General features: G+C 40.2%; 1 protein-coding gene across 2 annotated transcripts in view; it reads left to right on the top strand.

Annotated features, from left to right (window-relative positions):
- The window catches only part of Vps50 (VPS50 subunit of EARP/GARPII complex), a 130,444-nt gene that overhangs the window by 17,666 nt on the left and 92,694 nt on the right, over positions 1 to 20,084 (top strand). For both annotated transcript variants that reach the window (XM_087901847.1, XM_087901848.1), the window contains exons 4-9: positions 257 to 328; positions 1,552 to 1,605; positions 2,899 to 2,969; positions 3,690 to 3,807; positions 4,115 to 4,150; positions 6,322 to 6,404. In XM_087901847.1, the coding sequence (XP_087757973.1) occupies positions 257 to 328; positions 1,552 to 1,605; positions 2,899 to 2,969; positions 3,690 to 3,807; positions 4,115 to 4,150; positions 6,322 to 6,404 (434 nt within the window). The remainder of the gene's footprint in view (positions 1 to 256; positions 329 to 1,551; positions 1,606 to 2,898; positions 2,970 to 3,689; positions 3,808 to 4,114; positions 4,151 to 6,321; positions 6,405 to 20,084) is intronic.

Here is a 20,084-nt window from a genome sequence, read left to right on the forward strand (position 1 = left end):
AGAGGTTAAGAGAACTGACTGCTGTTTTGGAGGTCCTGAGTTCAATTCCCATAATGAGATCTGAGATCTGGTGCCTAGAACACTATATACATAATCAATAAATTTAAAAAAGTGTTTTGGGAAATGAAACCAAATTTAATTTAGTTTTTAGTCTTCATTTATACACACACACATGTACAAACACGTACACACATATATATGACACACAGACACATACATACACACATATAAATATTTTTTTCCTTTTTTGCTATAGAAGCTTCCTCCTGTTCTCAATCTGCAAGAATTGGAGGAATACAGAGATAAATTAAAGCAACAACAAGCTGCAGTAAGTAGAAACATTTCTTTTTGATGAAATTATACATGAAAACATATAATATTTACAGAGATACTGTACATTAATATATACACATTCTGTTGTCTATCATGATTTATATGATATATTTGTATTGTTTTATGTTGTTATACTTTTCTTGCTGTTGCTTTGATAGGTGTCCTGGATGTAACTGAAGCTTTTAGAGTTTACTTTCAGTCTTGTAAGCACCTGTAGATTCCTGCCTTGTGTATATGACTTCCCTACCCAGGATTTTGTAGTGGAGCATTTTTAAATCTCAAAGTAAAAGGCTCACAGTTAAAATATATCTAAAGAGAATGTCGAACTAATCAGAAAGTCATAGTTGTTACTGTATGATAATGGGCAGCTTGCTTAACTTCACTGATTCTTGTTTTACTTTTGTACAATGATAGGTGGGCCCACATTTCCTTTAATGCTATGAACTTTTTCAATTGTAACATGAAGGGGCCTGCGTGTTGAGGGTTTCTGTCCTGCCCGGTTCCCACAGCCGTTTAGCCCCAAAGAAAATCACACAGAAGTCTCCATAAGTTATAAGCTGATTGGCCCATCAGGTCAGGCTTCTTATTAGCTCTTATGACTTATATTAACCCATTATTCTGATCTATTTTAGCCATATGGCTCGGTACCTTTTTTCAGCTGGCAGGTCACATCCTGCTTCCTCTGTGGTCTGCGCAGGACTGGGAGGAATCAGCTTCCTCCTTCCCAGAATTCTCCTGTTTTGATTGCATCACCTCTACTTCCTGCCTGGTTTTCCCGCCTATACTACTTCCTGCCTGGCCAATCAGCATTTATTTAAAACATGATTAACAGAATACAGACGATTCTCTCACACCACTCAATTTCATATTTCCTTTGTGTGATGCAGAACTTAATTCTATGAAGTTCACTGGGAGATTAGTTAATGATAAAGTGGTCTCATTAATTGTTTTAAACTAGAGGAGCATTACTAACAGCCCTCAAGTCCATGGCATAAATGGCTCTCTTCTCTTCCGTGCAGAGAAGCACTAGGAAGTCTTGTTGGGAATAGGATAGCAGTGTTGTATACAGTTCAGACTAACAGCAACTATACCCTCTGTTTTCCTTGAACTCATCTGAGTAGTTAGATGGTTTCTTTCTGCACATTGCACACATTTCTGGCAGATTTTGTGATGTAGAGCTAGAATTTCCTGACTTCATTTAATTGTATGTTCTTTTAGGTTTCTAAAAAAGTAGCAGATTTGATTCTTGAAAAACAGCCTGCTTATGTAAAGGTAGGTAATTCTTTGCCACTTATTGTAGTAAAGTTTTAAAATTGGTTAAGTAATTTACCTGAAACTTAAGATATTACAATTATTCTTTTGTCTGTATTCTATAGCAATATAAGTGTGTCCATGTGTACACATGTGTGTATGTGTATATTTGTGACATTTTACTAAGTTGAATATCGAAGAGCCAAGGAAAGTTGCTTTAATGAACTTTGTGCCAGTTGTATACATTTGTATTCAGTCTGGGTCATTGTAAAAGTATGTTGCTACTGGAACTCAGTCTATATAGCTGGATCTCTGTGCTCACCAGAAACAGAGAGCCTTACATCGGAGAGGTGGTTTGGTTGGTAAGAATACTTTAGGCATATACACAAATTTGGATTCTAGTACCCATGTGAAGAGTTGGGTGTGTTTATGTATGTGCCTGTAACTCCGCTGCTGTGGGACTTGGAGACAGAAGGATCGCTGCAACTTGCTGGTTGCCAGCCTAGCTCTGAGTTCAGTGAGAGACTCTGCCTAAAAGGGACATGGATGAGTGACCGAGCAGCCCACTCAGTGTCCTCTGGCTTCTGTATGCATGCAGTTTCTCATAGTGCACACATACACCGCATTATCCTCTGGCTTCTGTATACATGCAGTTTCTCATAGTGCACACAGACATCGCAGTGTCCTCTGGCTTCTGTATGCATGCAGTTTCTCATAGTGCACACATACACCGCAGTGTCCTCTGGCTTCTGTATGCATGCAGTTTCTCATAGTGCACACATACACCGCAGTGTCCTCTGGCTTCTGTATACATGCAGTTTCTCATAGTGCACACATACACCACAGTGTCCTCTGGCTTCTGTATGCATGCAGTTTCTCATAGTGCACACATACACCGCAAAGGGAAGGAAAAAAAGAAATGAAAAGCTTTCAAAATTCATGGAAACCCCTTAGCAAACAGAAGTCAGGTTTGTCATATTCTTAATTATACTGTAAGGTTTTGTTGGGTAGAAGCAGACATAAGTGGCTGTATTGCTGGTATGCTTTCCTGCCTGAAACAGATTGGGTTTAGATTTCCTTACAATACTGAGTAAATATTTTGTCATTTGTCATTGTGGAAATCAATTGGAAGTAGATATTTTAAACTACTTTTTATGTAATATACTAACAGTTTTCAAGTTGAAGTATCTTTGTTACTGGTTTGTTTCCAAAGCTGACTTTTCTTTGAGAACACTAGAGCCATTGGTAGTGTGTCATATGAATAGGGAGAGAGTAAATCCCTGAGACCATAACCTGTATTTCCTCTTGGCACAGGAGCTCGAGAGAGTTACATCATTGCAGACAGGCCTGCAGCTGGCTGCTGTTATCTGCACAAACGGGAGGAGGTACTGCTTCCATGTGTTTGTTTGCTAATCTCATAGCCTTTGCAAGAGCAGTTGTGAAATCTACTGTGACCATAATTATGTAGAGTACCTTTCAGTGAGCAGAGCGTATATGCCGCATACCCACAGATCTCCTTGTAGGTTAGAAAACTGATGAGACTAGCACTCCCTGCACTGTTCGTAGTGAAGAACCAGTGCTCCCTCTCTTTCTTCTCTCTGTTATAGGCTGTCTTTGAGCATCTGATGGGTTGGCACCAGTGCACCTACCATGTATGAGTGCTACACATCATTTCAGTGGTGACCTAGGCCTCGGCTCATTGCACACCTAACTGCAGTGTGTGGGCGGTACTCCTGTGGTATAGGAAGCTCTCACTGCACACCTAACTGCAGTGTGTGGGCGGTACTCCTGTGGTATAGGAAGCTCTCACTGCACACCTCACTGCAGTGTGTGGGCGGTACTCCTGTGGTATAGGAAGCTCTCATTGCACACCTAACTGCAGTGTGTGGGCGGTACTCCTGTGGTATAGGAAGCTCTCATTGCACACCTAACTGCAGTGTGTGGGCGGTACTCCTGTGGTATAGGAAGCTCTCATTGCACACCTAACTGCAGTGTTTGGGCGATACTCCTGTGGTATAGGAAGCTCTCATTGCACACATAGCTGCAGTGTGTGGGCGGTACTCTTGTGGTATAGGAAGCTCTCACACTGTTGTTCCCACCCGCAGACAATTGAATATTGCAAAGGAAGGTTTTACTCAGGCCAGCTTAGGCCTTCTTGCAAATCAAAGGAAACGTCAGTTGTTGATTGGACTTCTGAAGTCGTTGAGAACTATAAAAACATTGGTATGTATGAATTGCTTTTTAAAAATTAAATCTTGCAGACTAAAGAGATGGTTCACCAGTTAAGAGTGTAAACTGCTTTTCTAGAAGACCCGAGTTCAATTCCCAGCACCCACTTTAGGGGCCTCACATCTGACTGTGACTCCAGGTCATATGGGGTCTAGCGCCTCTAGGTTCTTCAAGCACCTGCACTCACATGCTCATACTGTCCCATTCCTACATACACATAATTTAAATAATAAAAATAAATCTTAAAAAAATAGTAGTTTTGTAGTTGAAACAGATTTGACCTTTGACTTTTCCTTTTCAGCAAAGGACCGATGTACGTTTAAGTGAAATGCTAGAGGTGAGCTAACAAAATTTGTAAATTTCTTGATGCTACAATAATATTAAAAGAAAAATCATAAAGGACAAAATTCTAATCTGTGTTTTCCTTTGATTGTATCTGTCATAAGGAGAATATTTAACAGGAAAGATACTTGAGCTTCCTTTGTTGATAAATTTCCAAAATTTCATTTTGGAAATGAAATTTGGAAAACATTTACTTTTTAGCAGTCTTTGAGTGCTGACTTTTAGGCTTTTGACTTCATCCAAATAGTCAATTTAAATTTCACAATTAACACAGAACTGACTTGTGAAATGGGTAATGTTTTCCTTATATATGGCATCTCATATAGTAATTAGTTCCTAAGCTAGTCATATGTTTCTCTGATATTCTCTGTCACAGTAAAGCTTACTAAAGCATAATGACATATAAAATTAAATATTATTGGAAACTTATTCTTGATCTCTGGGGTGGGTACTTTCATTATCTCAGCGTCCATGGTGTTTGCGTTATTGTTGTGGTTTGTTTTACTCTTGGCTTTTGGGGGTACCCACCAACCAGCTCCCAAATAAATCACAAATGGAGGTTTACTCTTAGTTATGAATGCCCAATCTTAGCTTGCCTTGTTTCTTGCCAGCTTTCCTTAACTTAAATTATCCCGATTACTTTTTGCCTCTGGACTTTTCCCTTTTTTTACTTCTGTATATCTTATTTTCAGTCTTACTCTATGGCTGGCTGGGTGCCTGGGTGCCTGGGTGGCCCCTTGATGTCCTCTTCCCCTCGTTCTCTTGTTGCTCCTTCTCGTCCTCGTTTCTCTTTCTATTTATTCTTTCTGCTGCCAGCCCTGCCTATCCTTGCTCCTGCCTCACTGTTGGCCATTCAGCTCTTTAATAGACCTATTAGGTGTTTTATCCAGGCAAAGAATCACAGCTTCACAGAGTTAAACAAATGCAGCATAAACAAAAGTAACACACTTTACATCATTAAACAAATGTTCCACAGCATCAACAAAAGTAGCACACCTTAAAATAATATTCTCCAACAAATTATCCCTTTTGGATTTATATACATGCATAAAGAAATATTTTTCTGGTTTTCTGTGTAATCAGTGTTACTTCTAAACTGTAACTACTAAACTAAGGTCTGGGTCATCTATGGGAAATACTCATTTGATATTAAATTCCTATTTGGGTAACAACATGCTCTTAAGTTGCTTTGTTAGTTAGTTACTATGACAAAATACCTTAGGATGTAAACTAATAGAGGGATCCCCCAGAGTTTCAGAGGAATACCTTAGGATGTAAACTCGTAGAGGGGGTCCCCCAGGGTTTCAGAAGAATACCTGAGGACGTAAACTAAACTAATAGGGGGGTCCCCCACGGTTTCAGAGGAATACCTGAGGACGTAAACTAATAGAGGGGGTCCCCCAGGGTTTCAGAGCAATACCTGAGAATGTAAACTCATAGAGGGGAGGGCCCCTAGGGTGTCAGAGGAATACCTGAGGGCACAAACTAATGGAAGGGAGGGCCTCCAGGGTTTCAGAGGTCTCAGTTCATGGTCACTTGGATCTGTTGTTTTTAAGGCTGCGGTGCGGCAGTTCATCATGGCAGAGGACTAGCAGATAAATGTCACTCAGCAAGGGGACAGGGGTGGTGAGGGGAGAAGCCGGGGATGGGGGTTCAGTATATGCCTCAGGCACATCCTCAGTGACCAGCTTCCTTTCAATTGGTCCTGCTTTTTGAAGACTGTATTACAGGCTGGCCACCAAGACTGTCACATGGGTTTTTGGGAGACAGTTCAGTTTTAAGCTTGTTTACAGTTACCAGTATTTATTCAGGAATATTTATTGATTGCTTGGTGGTAAAATAATTGAACCTTACTTGTGAATAGAATGTGGGCTGTTGGCACATTTTAGAAACATTCTGAGAAGAAACCATGACATCTAGGGAAACTCTCTGACTTGGTAAGCCATGCTCTTGGGGAAGTCACCAAGGATTTGAAGGTGCAGAGTTGTTGCAGTTATTTTCTACACATACTTTAGGCCTGAGGTTAGCGGTCTCTGTTTTGTCTTATTAGTTATTAGCATTCTGATAGTTGTTAAAGAGGTATATTGTTAGCTTATCAACAACAATGTTTTTATAAGGCCTTTGAGGGACTTGTTTTTAGTCTAAATGGCTTCTATTCTGTCTTAGGAGGAGGACTATCCAGGAGCTATTCAGCTGTGCCTGGAATGTCAGAAGGCCGCCAGCACTTTTAAACACTACAGCTGTATAAGGTATGGCAGTATACAAATTTTAACCTGGTTCTATTTATGTATTTATTTATTTATTTATTAAAAATTTTCACCTCCCATCCTTCCATTTCCCTCCCATTCCCCCTACTCCCCCTCCCCCTCGCTCTCCAGTCCTAAGAGAAGTCAGGGTGCCCTACCCTGTGAGAAGTGCAAGGCCCTCCCTCTGCCATCCAGGTCTAGGAAGGTGAGCATCCAAACAGATTAGGCTCCCAAAAAGCCAGTACATGCAGTAGAATCCAAATCCGGTGTCATTATCATTGGCTTCTCAGTCCGCCCTCTTTGTCAGCCACATTCAGAGAGTCCGATTTGATCACATGCTTGTTCAGTCCCATTGCAGCTGGCCTTGGTGAGCTCCCATTAGATCAGTCCCACCGTCTCTGGGTGGACGCACCCCTCACGGTCCTGACTTCCTTGCTCATGTTCTCCCTCCTTCTGCTCTTCTTCTGGGCCTTGGGAGCTCAGTCCAGTGCTCCAATGTGGGTCTCTTATCTCTTTCTCTGTCCATAGCCAGATGAAGGTTCTTTACCAATGGCTTCTCAATCAGCCCCCCATTTCAGCCACATTCAGACGGTCCGGTTTGGTCGCATGCTCATTCAGTTTCAGTCCAGCTGGATTTGGTGAGCTCTCATTAGAACAGGCACACTGTCTCAGTGGGTGGACTCAGCCCTCGCAGTCCAGACTTCCTCTCTCATCTCCCTCCTTCTGCTCTTCAACTGGACCTTGGGAGCTCAGTCTGTTGCTCTGATGAGGGACTTTGTCTCTATCTCCATCCGTCGCCAGATGAAGATTCTATTTAACCTGATTGTTTTGTCAGTACTTTTTGTTTAGGGCTTGTTCAGCATATGATTTTAGTAAGCATTGAGTCTCAATATGGAGTGCGTGGTTTAACATTGGTGTTCGCTGGGCGTATAGTAAAATCGTGCGCAGCTGTTATGGTGTGCAGAGCAGAGAAGAAGCGTTCATCCTGCCCCTTGTCACCTCTGGAAACTCTTTCCTGTCTTTCCCGTCTGAGTGATGCGAGTTTTGTGCACTAATAGGGTGACAGTAAATCCGCACCCATCCTTCTTGTGTCCTTAAGGACTATTCCTCTAAGCCAGTGGTTCTCAACTTAGGGTCATAACATTTCACAGTGCATATAAGATGCTATGTATCAGATACTTATACTGTAGTTTATTACAGTAACAGCATTCCAGGTAGGAAGTAGCAATGGAGAAATTTTATGGTGGGGTCACCACACCATAAGGAGCTTTGTACTAACGGGTTGCAGCATTGGGGCTAAGCTTTGCCCATCATAGAAATATATGACACTGGGACTTGTTTCCTCTGCATATACTGGATTTTGCGGATCCAGTCTGTCTGGACACTCACCTTCCTGGACCTGGAGGGAGGGGGGAGGAACTTGAACTTCCCACAGGGCAGGAAACCCTGACTGCTCTTAGGGATGGAGAGGGAGGAGGAGGGGGAGTGGGAGGGTGGTGGGAGGAGGGGTGGAAATGAAAACTTTTATAATTTAATAAAATTAAAAAAAAAGAAATTGAGAGTATTATTGCAGTTTGTTTTAAAGGTTCAGATGGTTCAAATAATTGGTCTCTTGGGAATTTTAAATATTATTTCAGTTTATATAATAATCATCTTTGTGGTACTTAATAACTGTATCTTTACCATGTTTTTCCTTTTGCTTGAAGTGGATATTTTAAAATATACAATATTGAACTGACTGGCAACTGTCACTATTAAAAAGTTTGACAACAGTGCTTATACTTCACTTGATTAAGTGAATATAGAATTTCTCTAGTATGTTTACTATAATCCGGAAGGACCTAGAGCCTTGCACAGATACTTGAAAATTTCAAATGTGTTCTAAGTTGCAGATAGAGCCTAGAGCACTTTTCTGGTGTGTTTGTTATGATGGGAATAACTTGGCTTTGGGAGTGAATTATCAAGGCAGTTGTGTGGTTACTGAGTGTTTATACCAGGTTCTTTCTTTTGACTGTAACAGAACTGTGGGGAACCATCCAGAGTGCGGTCAGAGAGTACAGACCTTTCGTGTGCTCTTGCATGGAGCAGCTAGAACTAGAACTGGGCGTGTAAAAGAAGACAATTGCCCGTGCACTAGAAGCACTGAGATCTCACGTTCCTCTGAGAGTCACCTTTGGGGATCTCCTGAGGACCTGAAGGGAGAAGTGGGTGGGAGGTAGTTAGGCCAAAATAAAAGAGTCATGGATGAGAAATTACTGCACCATGAGTGAAATCTTAGTTTTGGAAATGCCAGGCAAAACGAGGACTGAGAATATCTGTTGTATTTATCAACAGAGAAATTATGACCAACCATTTTGAGGTCACATTTAGGGAGGGCTGGCTAAGGGTAGGTGTAAAATGAGTAAATTTTGTGAAAACACATGGAATTAAGAAAGAAACTTGAATATTTGAAAGTTGATGGAAAAGAGTAAGAATTGGAAAGTAAAATAGAACATAAAATGCCAAGACTTGGCGAAAATTGACTTTGCAAAGGTCACTGTCTATTACAGGAGGGAAGAGCCAGCATAGCGTTTGGAAGCAGGAAATTGAAGAAGCTGGTTAGCTGTTGAAACTATACTTTAATTAAATTTTTTTTTTAGTGATGCTAAAGTAAATGTCTTATATAACAAGATTAGGCTGTAAAATGCCTGAAAGTAATTCAGATTCAGGCTTTTTAAAGTTAGCAGGAAGTGCCTTCCAAGAACTTTTATATATTAATGGTTATTGTGATACAGGGAAGAGGTGTTACCAGACATGAAACTGAATGTGATCTGAGTAACAATCTAAGTTACCTTGCTTTGTCTTAGATGATGCGGTGTTTAGAAAGCACACATTGTTTATAGACTTGAGTGCCGGTGATGTGTGGGAGGCTCATCTTTTTCTCTGGATGGGTAGGGGTGCACAGCTCGCTCTAGGTTCCCTGAGAACACTGATGAATGTTCTTGGTTGTTGCCATTTGTAGTTTATCTAAATGTGCAGTTCCGTGGGGCTGTGCTGGTGAGGCAGGCCCTCTGCCCTGTAGCAGCCCGGTCTGCTGTGTCCTGCCCAGCTCTGCCAGGCCTCCGTTTCACTTCATCTCCTTATGCTACTCCTTGTCCTGCTTGGGAAACATGTACGTTTCTTTTTAAGAAAAAGTTGCTCAGTTTTGAGGTTCATTTATAGTTTTATATATTAAACAGTTATATATTCATTGAGTATAAAGTGATATTATGATTCTTTTATATAGCATGTAATGACTAAATCAATCAACTAACTTGTCATGACCTCAAATATCTGAGTTTTATTCCTATAGCAATATTGAAATAGACTGTCTTCAGTTATTAGTGTCATTCAGTCTTTTGTGCAGCAGATCCCTAAAATGCAGAACTTTCTCTATGTTACTAAGGCTTTGAGTTCTGTGATGATTCCATGAATCCCCAGTTTTTGGACCTGAGATTCAGTAAAAAACCATTTGACACTCTGTTAATTTTAGGAATTGTATTTAGTTTACAATTGAATCTTCATACTTGAATTTTAAGTACATGTAAGTTTTTCAATCTTGTTGAATATTAGAGAATACTAATACTGCCATATATATATATATTTCTCTCTCTCTCTCTCTCTCTCTCTCTGTATATATATATATATATATATATATATATATATATATATATATATATATATGATAATTGACCTGGAACTTGCCATGTATGTAGGCTGGCTTCAGACTTGTGCTTCTGTCTCCTTAGTGCTGGGATTGAAGGTGTGTGCCACACACCTGCCCCCTCCCCCAGTAGAAATGTCTTTAAGAGAACTACTTCTTTATTTAAAAACATTTCTGCATTATGGTGGATTTTATTTAAATTTCAATGACATTTGTATGAACCGTGTATCTACTTGGTCATGTCTTAATTTGGTCTTAATTGGTTGAGGGTTCTAGTCACATGACTCCTTTATTTGAAATAAAATGGAAAGGTTGAGGTTGAGCTAAGAGGTCTGCTGGTCTGAGAGGAGGTACTCAGTAACTTTGGGATGAAAGCAGGAAAACTAGAATTCAGACAGCGGCCCTCACCTAAGATACCTGCAGTTTAACATTCACTGTTCCAAGTGACACTCGGCTCTCAGTTGGCTAGCTACAGAAGAAAGGCTACAGGCGTCTCTCCTGTGTTTTTGTTGAGATTTGCTATGTTTCAGCGTCCTTAATAAAATAAACCATAATATCAATTTTGTTCACTTTATGACTGACAGTGAACATTTGCAATGTTATTTGAAATTCTCAAGTTGATTGATTGACATGGAGTCATATAGTTGAAATTTACTGGGAATAAGATTCAGAGTGTATTTATGTTAAAGTGTATCTGAATGAAGCATGAAGCATTTAATTTCTGTTTCACTTGAAATTTATCTAAATTAGTTTCAAGGAAAGTTATCCCAAAAGTCATAACTACTTTATTACTTTTTATTTCATTGGAGAGAAACTTCTTGACAGATTCAGAGAGCTCTGTCTTATGTGCTGGAAAGTTTGTGAGTTTTCAGAACTAGTTTGTTGAGTCCTGTATTTTCATCATAGCACAATGTTTAAAGAATTCTTTATTTTTTTTTTCTCAGACAATGATCTTAAAGGATTTGTGTACTTAAGTTATACAGTCAGTGTCCTTAGTTCTTAGCTTTGGACACATCTGTGCTGAGTTTTTTTTTCTTCTTTGTTTTTCCAAATTTGCTATGATTAAGAACTCATAAAGTTTGGAGATGTTTGAATATTTAGCATCCATAGGCGTGGACTCCAAGCTTTGTGCTGATTGATTGTTAAGTTAGGCAGGGGACTTCTGAACAAATTGAAGACAGAGAGATCCCTATAACCAAAGTCATCTTACTAGTTCTGCTCTCATCCTACCTGCTGTGGAAGGTTGTGGAGACACTCCATGGCATCTCAGGGTTGTTGGTTTGGAAGTTAGGTCTTTGAGGTCTGTGGATAAATTCTCTTTCCCATGAGCAGATTGGAACCCTCCAGGGTGACTGTAAGCTAAGCAGACTAGTATTTTTATGGATCATGGATATAAACTATAAATTAGGAATTTGATTTACTCATATTCATTCCGAAAGTTTTAGCATTTGCCCAAACCATATAGAAAGATGTGATAAATTGAGAAACAGATGGTTGACATGTGTTAGACTTGGGAAATCTTAGAACTGGAAGAAGTCTTTTGGAGTTAGCCTACCTTATCTACAAACTGATGCCCAGAGATCTTAAGGGAATTGACTTGAAACATCTAGTTGTACTACTAGATCAGGCAAGATTCAGCACAATGCTAATTGTCTGTTTTGTATCATCAGATTTGTACATAGGTTTGATTTATTTGCAGTCTTCTAAGAGCAATTTGTGTGTGTGTGTGTGTGTGTGTGTGTGTGTGTGTGTGTGTGTGTGTGTGTCTAGAGCGGTTACATAAAAGCACTTAATTAGTTATTTATGGGTGCATTATCTTTACATTTTCTCCAGTGATGCCTGGACTCACTAGAAGCATTCCTTCATTCTGTTGGGCTTGAAGATAGCTTTTAAAAGCTCTTAGCCTTCCATCTCAGAACTAGTGATTTTTTTTCACCACAATGTAGCTTTTATTTTTCAAAATGTTTATGGGTAAATCTTTTTAATATTCTTTAAGTAACTAAAGTGGCTTGAACTCAACATTTCTAAGTGATACCCGAGGACTTCTTTAAAAGCTGCATAGCTAATTCCCAGTCCTTTATCACTAATTTCTCTCTGTTTATATTTAATTAACAGTCAGTTGTGGTCAAACTGCAGTTGGAGATTTTGAGAGCCTCTAATAAAATGAAATTGATTTCTAGATTTTATATTTATAGTCTTCTACATGCTGTTCATTGGTTAGAGGAGAGTGTCTGGGTTTAGCTCTGTGTATTTCTCTATTGCTGAAGCACCTGCAGACCCAGAGTTTAATGTGACTGTTGTTCTCCTTCTATCTTTATGATTGTAGTTATTAAAGTAGAAACTGGGGGATAATTAATGAGTTTTCTTTGCATTACAGATTTGACGCACAGATTTTTGTTACTGGATGTCCTAGTCAGGTAGTGAGTTTAGTCCTGGGGAGTCACTGAGGAATGACTGTCTCCTGGAGGCTTGCCCCTTGAAGACACAGTCACAGATTCCATTCTTAAGTACCCTTGGGGACGGGAAGTGAGCAGAAGAGGCTCTTTGAGAGAGGACCACCTTACGGTCTGACAACTAGGTGGGTGTTTGCAGAAGAGGTATTCTAGTTGTGAACCCTGCAAGCGGAAATAGAGGTTGGGAAAGTCTGGGGTTTCGTTAGGGAAGTGCATGCAGTCCATATGGATAAAGGACAAAGCATTGAAAGGTGAATGAGAAGTCAAGGGTCTCACACTCCATGCTGACTTTTGCTTTGTCCTTATTTTTCGGGATGTTACCAAAGTGTTTATTGAAAGTGCTGCAATAATGTGATTTTACTTCTGCATTAGGTCCTGCAAACTTCGCTGTGCTTAAGAACCAGGCAGGCAACAGTAATGTGAAAGTGCAGATAAATACCACAGGGCGTAGGGCAGGAGGGTTCATGGGCTTGGGAAAACTTGGCTCTTGAGTGTGCATGTGGTTTTTTTCTTTTAGAAAAATGTACATTTTCCTGTAAGTATTTCTTTAAGCTGTCTTTGTGGGCTCTGCTGTATGTCATCTGTCAGTTCTGGCTAAAGATCTGAACACTTCTAAGTCATCAGCTGGGGGCCTAAAGATCTAGTTTTGCTTCCTGGTTTTTACCAGAAAATTTAACTGCCAGAACAACTAACTTCAGATGAAAATCTACATATGATAAACATTATATGTTTTTTATTTTTTTTTATTTATTTATTTTTTATTAAATTATAAAAGTTTCCATTTCAGCCCCTCCTCCCAACACCCTCCCACTCCCCCCACTCCCTCTCCTCCTCCCTTTCCATCCCTTAGAGCAGTCAGGGTTTCCTGCCCTGTGGGAAGTTCAAGTTCCTCCCCCCTCCCTCCAGGTCCAGGAAAGGTGAGAGTCCAAACAGACTGGAGCGCCAAAATCCAGTATATGCAGAGGAAGCAAGTCCCAGTGTCATTGTCAATGGCTTTTCAAAAAGGCTCCGGGCCAGCCACATTCAGAGAATCTGGTTGGATCACGTCCTCGTTCAGTCCCAGTCCAACAGGCCTTGGTGAACTCTCATTATATCAGTTCCCTTGTATCAGTGGGTGCTCGCATCCCTCGCAGTCCTGATTACTTTTTTAATTTTCTTCATCTTTCTGTTCCTCATTTGGACCGTGGAGTGCTCAGTTCGGTGTTCCAATATGGGTCTCCATCTGTATCACCATCCAACGTCGGATGAAGGTTTCCTCTGCCCTTGCCTTCTTTGCTCACGTTCTCTTTCCTTCTGCCTCTTATTTGGACCTAGGGAGCTAGGTCCAGTGTTCCGCCTCCATCTCCATCCATCGCCAGATGAGGGTTCTATGGTGACATGCAAAATATTCATCAGTATGGTTGTGGGCCAAGGCCGGTTCAGGCACCCTCTCCTCTGTCCAGAGAACCATCTGGGGATCTCTCCTTGGACCGGGGATCCCCTTTATAATCAAGTCTCTTGTAAACCCTAAAATGATTCCCTTAGTTGAGGTATATACTTGCCTGATCCCATATCCATCCTTCCTCCCTCCCCCCCATCCCAGTCCCCCGATCTTTCCCCAATCCTCCCCTACTCCCTTCTCTCTAACCCTCTCCCTTTCCGACAACCCTCCCCCCACCCATGCACCCGAGGTTACCTGGGACTCTTGTCTATTTCCTACCTCCTGGCGGATAGCTAAATAATCTTCATCAGGTTCATCTTCTTATTTAGCTTCTCTAGGATCACGAATAATAGGCTCAAAGACCTTTAATTATGGTTAGAATCCACTTATGAGTGAATACATACCATGTTCCTATTTTTGGGTCTGGCTTACCTCACTCAGTAAAGCGTTTTCTATTTCCATCCATTTGCATGCAAAATTCAAGATGTCATTGTTTTTTACCGCTGAGTAAAACTCTAATGTGTATATGTTCCACACCTTTTTTAACCATTCTTCTATTGAGGGGCACCTAGGCTGTTTCCAGGTTCTGGCTATTACAAATAGTGCTGCTATGAACATAGTAGAACAAATGCTTTTGTAGTATGTTAAGGAATCTCTAGGGTATATTCCCAAGAGTGGAATTGCTGGGTCCTGAGGGAGGTTGACTCCCAGTTTCCTGAGAAACCGCCACACTGATTTCCACAGTGGCTGCACAAGTTTGCATTCCCACCAACAATGGATGAGTGTTCCCCTCATTCCACATCCTCTCCAGCATAGGCTATCATTGGTGTTTTTGAGTTTGGCTATTCTGACAGGTGTAAGATGATATCTCAAAGTTGTTTTGATTTGCATTTCCCTGATTGCTAAGGAGGTTGAGCATGACCTTAAGTGCTTTTTAGCCCTTCGAAGTTCATCTGTAGTGAATTCTCTGTTCAGTTCAGTACCCCATTTTTTAATTGGGTTAATTAGAGTTTTAGTGTCTAGTTTCTTGAGTTCTTTGTATATTTTGGAGATCAGACCTTTATCTGTTGCAGGGTTTGTGAAGATCTTTTCCCAGTCAGAAGGTAGCCTTTTTGTCTTACTGACAGGGTCCTTTGCTTTACAGAAGCTTCTCAGTTTCAGTAGGTCCCATTTATTTATTGTTTCTCTTATTGTCTGTGCTACTGGGGTCCTACTTAGGAAGAGGCCTCCTGTGCCTATATCTTGTAGATTACTTCCCACTTTCTCTTCTATCAGGTTCAAAGTGGATGGATTAATGTTGATGTCGTTAATCCATTTGGACCTGAGTTTTGCGCATGGTGATAGATATGGATCTACTTTCATCCTTCTACAGGTTGACATCCAGTTATGCCAGCACCATTTGTTAAAGATGCTATCTTTCTTCCATTGTATAGCTTTAGCTCCCTTGTCAAAAATCAGGTGTTCATAAGTTTGTGGGTTAATACCCGGGTCTTCTATTCAATTCCATAGGTCGACTTCTCTGTTGTTATGCCAATACCAAGCTGTTTTCAATACTGTTGCTCTGTAATACAGTTTGAAGTCAGGGATGGTAATGCCTCCAGAGGTTCCTTTATTGTATAAGATTGTTTTGGCTATCCTGGGTTTTTTGTTTTGCCATATAAACTTGATTATTGTTCTCTCAAGGTCTGTAAAGAAGTTTGATGGGATTTTGATGGGAATTGCATTGAATCTATAGATTGCTTTTGGTAGAATTGCCATTTTTACTATGTTGATTCTCCCTATCCAAGAGCAGGGAAGGTCTTTCCATTTTCTGGTATCCTCCTCAATGTCTTTCTTCAAAGACTTAAAGTTTTGTCAAATAGGTCTTTCACTTCCTTGGTTAGAGTTACCCCAAGATATTTTATGCTATTTGTGGCTATCATGAAAGGTGATGTTTCTCTGATTTCCCTCTCTGCTTCTTTATCCTTTGTATATAGGAGGGCAACCGATTTTTTGGAGTTGATCTTGTATCCTGCCACATTACTAAAGGTGTTTATCAACTGTAGGAGTTCTTTGGAAGAGTTTATGGGGTCGCTGATGTACACTATCATATCGTCTGCAAATAACGAAAGTTTAACTTCATCTTTTCCAATTCGAATCCCCTTGATCCCCTTATGTTGTCTTATTGCTATTGCTAGAACTTCAAGCACTATATTGAAGAGGTATGGTGAGAGTGGACAGCCTTGTCGTGTTCCTGATTTTAGTGGAAAGGCTTTGAGTTTCTCTCCGTTCAATTTGATGTTAGCTGACGGTTTGCTGTATATTGCTTTTATTATATTTAGGTATGATCCTTGTATCCCCAGTCTCTCCAACACCTTTATCATAAATGGGTGTTGAATTTTGTCAAATGCTTTTTCCGCATCCAATGAAATGATCATATGGTTTTTTTCTTTCAGTTTATTTATATGATGGATTACATTGATAGATTTGCGTATGTTGAACCAGCCCTGCATCTCTGGGATGAAGCCCACTTGATCATAATGAATAATTTTTCTAATGTATTCTTGGATTCGGTTTGCCAGTATTTTATTGAGTATTTTTGCATCAATGTTCATGAATGATATTGGTCTGTAATTCTCTTTCCTGGTTGTGTCTTTGTGTGGTTTTGGTATCAGGGTTACTGTAGCTTCATAAAAAGAGTTTGGCAGTGATTCTTCTGTTTCTATATTGTGAAATACATTAAGGAGTATAGGTATTAGCTCTTCCTGGAAGTTCCGGTAGAATTCTGCATTGAAACCATCTGGTCCTGGGCTTTTTTTGGTAGGGAGATTTTTAATAACAGCTTCTAATTCTTCACGACTGACAGGTCTATTTAGATTGTTCACCTGTTCTTGGTTCAACTTTGGTATATGGTACTTATCTAAAAAAATGTCCATTTCTTTTACATTTTCCAACTTTGTGGCATATAAATTTTCGTAGTAAGATCTAATGATTCTCTGAATTTCCTCTGTGTCTGTGGTTATGTCCCCCTTTTCATTTCTGATCTTATTAATTTGCATGTTCTCTCTCTGCCGTTTGATTAATTTGGATAGGGGTTTGTCGATCTTGTTGATTTTCTCCAAGAACCAGCTTTTTGATTCATTGATTCTTTGGATTGTTTTCTGTGTTTCTATTTTGTTGATTTCAGCCCTCAGTTTGATTATTTCCAGTCTTCTACTCCTCCTGGGTGAATCAGCTTCTTTTTTTTCTAGAGCTTTCAAGTGTGCTGTTAAGTCTCCAATGTGTGCTTTCTCCGTTTTCTTTAATTGGGCACTTAGTGCTATGAACTTTCCTCTTAGCACTGCTTTCATAGTGTCCCATAGGTTTGAGTATGTTGTGTCTTTATTTTCATTAAATTCAAGGAAGACTTTAATTTCTTTCTTTATTTCTTCCTTGACCCAGGGGTGATTCAGTAGTTGACTGTTCAACTTCCATGACTTTGTTGGCTTCCTGGGGGTAGCACTGTTCTTGAATTCTAACTTTAATCCATGGTGGTCTGATAAGACACAAGTGGTTACTAATATTTTTTTGTATCTGTGGAAGTTTGCTTTGTTACCCAGTATGTGGTCAATTTTCGAGAAGGTTCCATGAGCTGCAGTGAAAAAGGTATATTCTTTCCTATTTGGGTGGAATGTTCTATAGATGTCTGTTAAGTCCATTTGATTCAATACCTCCAGTAATTCTCTTAATTCTCTGTTAGGTTTCTGTCTGATTGACCTATCCATTGGAGAGAGAGGAGTGTTGAAGTCTCCTACTATTAGTGTGTGTGGTTTGATGACTGCCTTGAGTTCTAGAAGTGTTTCTTTTACATAAGTAGGAGGCTTTATATTAGGGGCGTAGATATTCAGGATTGAGACTTCCTCCTGATGAATTGTTCCTGTTATGAGTATAAAATGTCCATCTCCATCTCTTCTGATTGATTTTAGTTTGAAGTCAATTTTGTTGGAGATTAGAATGGCCACGCCTGCTTGTTTCTTAGGTCCGTTTGCTTGAAAAACCTTTTCCCAACCCTTTACTCTGAGTAAATGTCTGTCTTTGTGGTTGAGGTGTGTTTCTTGTAAACAGCAGAATGTTGGATCCTGTTTTCGTAACCAGTCTCTTAGTCTGTGCCTTTTTATAGGTGAATTGAGTCCATTAATATTAAGTGATATTAATGACCAGTGGTTGTTGACTCCAGTTATTATTATTTTTTGTTTGTTTGATTAATAGAGTTTGTATGTGTCCCTTCTTTGAGTCAAGCTCGTGAAGGGTCGCTAGATGTCTGAGTTATTGTAAGCAGTGCTGGCAATGTTGGACTCCTTTGGTTGCAATTTTCCTTCTATTACTTTCTGTAAGGCTGGGTTTGTGGCTGCAAATTGTTTAAATTTGTTCTTATCCTGGAATATTTTGTTTTCTCCATCGATAGTGAATGATAGCTTGGCTGGGTATATTAGTCTGGGCTTGCATCCATGGTCTCTTAGTTTCTGCAGTACCTCTATCCAGGACCTTCTGGCTTTCATGGTTTCCATAGAGAAGTCCGGTGTGAGTCTGATAGGTTTACCTTTATAAGTTACTTGCCCTTTTTCCCTTGCAGCTCTTAATATTCTTTCTTTAATCTGTATGTTTTGTGTTTTGATTATTATATGGCGAGGGGATGTTTTTTTTTGATCAAGCCTATTCGGTGTTCTGTATGCTTCTTGAACCTTCATAGGAATATCATTCTTTATGTTGGGAAAGTTTTCTTCTATAATTTTGCTGAATATATTTTCTGGTCCTTTGATCTGCAGTTCTTCTCCTTCTTCAATCCCTATTATTCTTAGATTTGGTTTTTTTATTGTGTCCCAGATTTCTTGAATGTTTTGTGATGAGAATTTATTGGATTTGCTGTTTTCTTTGATCAGAGCATTTATTTTCTCTATGGTATCTTCAGACTCTGAGATTCGTTCTTCCATCTCTTGTATCCTATTGGTTATGCTTGATTCTGTAGTCTCTGTTCGTTTACCTAGATTTTCCATATCCAGCCGGCCCTCGTTTTGTGTTTTCTTCATTGCCTCTATTTCAGTTTTCAATTCTTGAACTGTTTCAATTACCTGTTTGATTGTTTTTTCTTGGTTTCCCAATATATCATTCATGGATTTACTCCTTTCTTCGATGTTTTTTTTTATATTTTTCATCCATTTCTTTACTCATTTCTTCAATCTTTTTGTTATACTTCTCATCCAGTTCTTTAAGGGAGTTATTCATATCCTGTTTAAGGGACTCTATTGCTTTCATAATGGCATTTTTTCCCGCTTCTTCTGAATTAAGAGGTTCAAGTCCTTCTATTGTAGGGTCATTGGGTTCTGGTGTTTTCATGTTGTTTTTTAGATTGTTGGAGGAGTTCTTGCCTTGGCGTCTGCCCATCTCTTCCTTCAAATGCTCTCTACTGGATCTTCTAGTACCAGGTCAGGTTCCCTTGTTGGGCAGGGAATTCACTGACAGAAGGCCTACCTTTCCTCAGGCAGTCTATTGACACACAGACACTCCCTACTACCGGGTTGTACTCACAACCCAGGTCCAGCGAGCAAGGGAGTTGCTCTGGGGAGATTTTGTGGCCCCAGAGGGAAGGGGGGAAGAGAGGAAGGTGTACCTGGATAAAGGCTGGGACGGGATTCGGGAGAACTCCGCAGGGAGGAGTCGCCTCTGCCTGGTGACCAGATTGTCGAGGGGGGCGGGGAAAGGCTGAATTCCTCCTAGAGGAAGCCCTCTGGCCAGGGGAAAACTCACCCCTCCTCCAATGGAAGTCTGCTAGAAGTTCACTCTCTCTTGCTGGCCAGGAATGTGATTGAGCTGAGACAGGGCTTGCCTGTCCTCAGACAGGCTCTCAAAGCACCTGAGCTGCCCCTGCCGGACTGAGCCCACAGTCCAGGCCCAGCGTGCAAGGGAGCAGCTCTGGGGAGATCTTGTGTCTCCAGAGGGGAGGGGGGGAAGAAGAAGCCATTATATGTTTTTTAAAAGGTAAATTTCTTCTATGGGTTTGAACCTTTTTTCTTTAGACCATCAAAGACTTCATGATGCTGGGTTTCCTTTCTTATGAATTGCTTTGTACCAGTATACTTGGCTCCCTGTGGTGTTAACTCCTTAGCTTGCTT

Source organism: Myodes glareolus, chromosome 25 (genome assembly GCF_982192425.1).
Source record: "Myodes glareolus chromosome 25, mMyoGla1.1, whole genome shotgun sequence".
NCBI lineage: Eukaryota > Metazoa > Chordata > Mammalia > Rodentia > Cricetidae > Myodes > Myodes glareolus.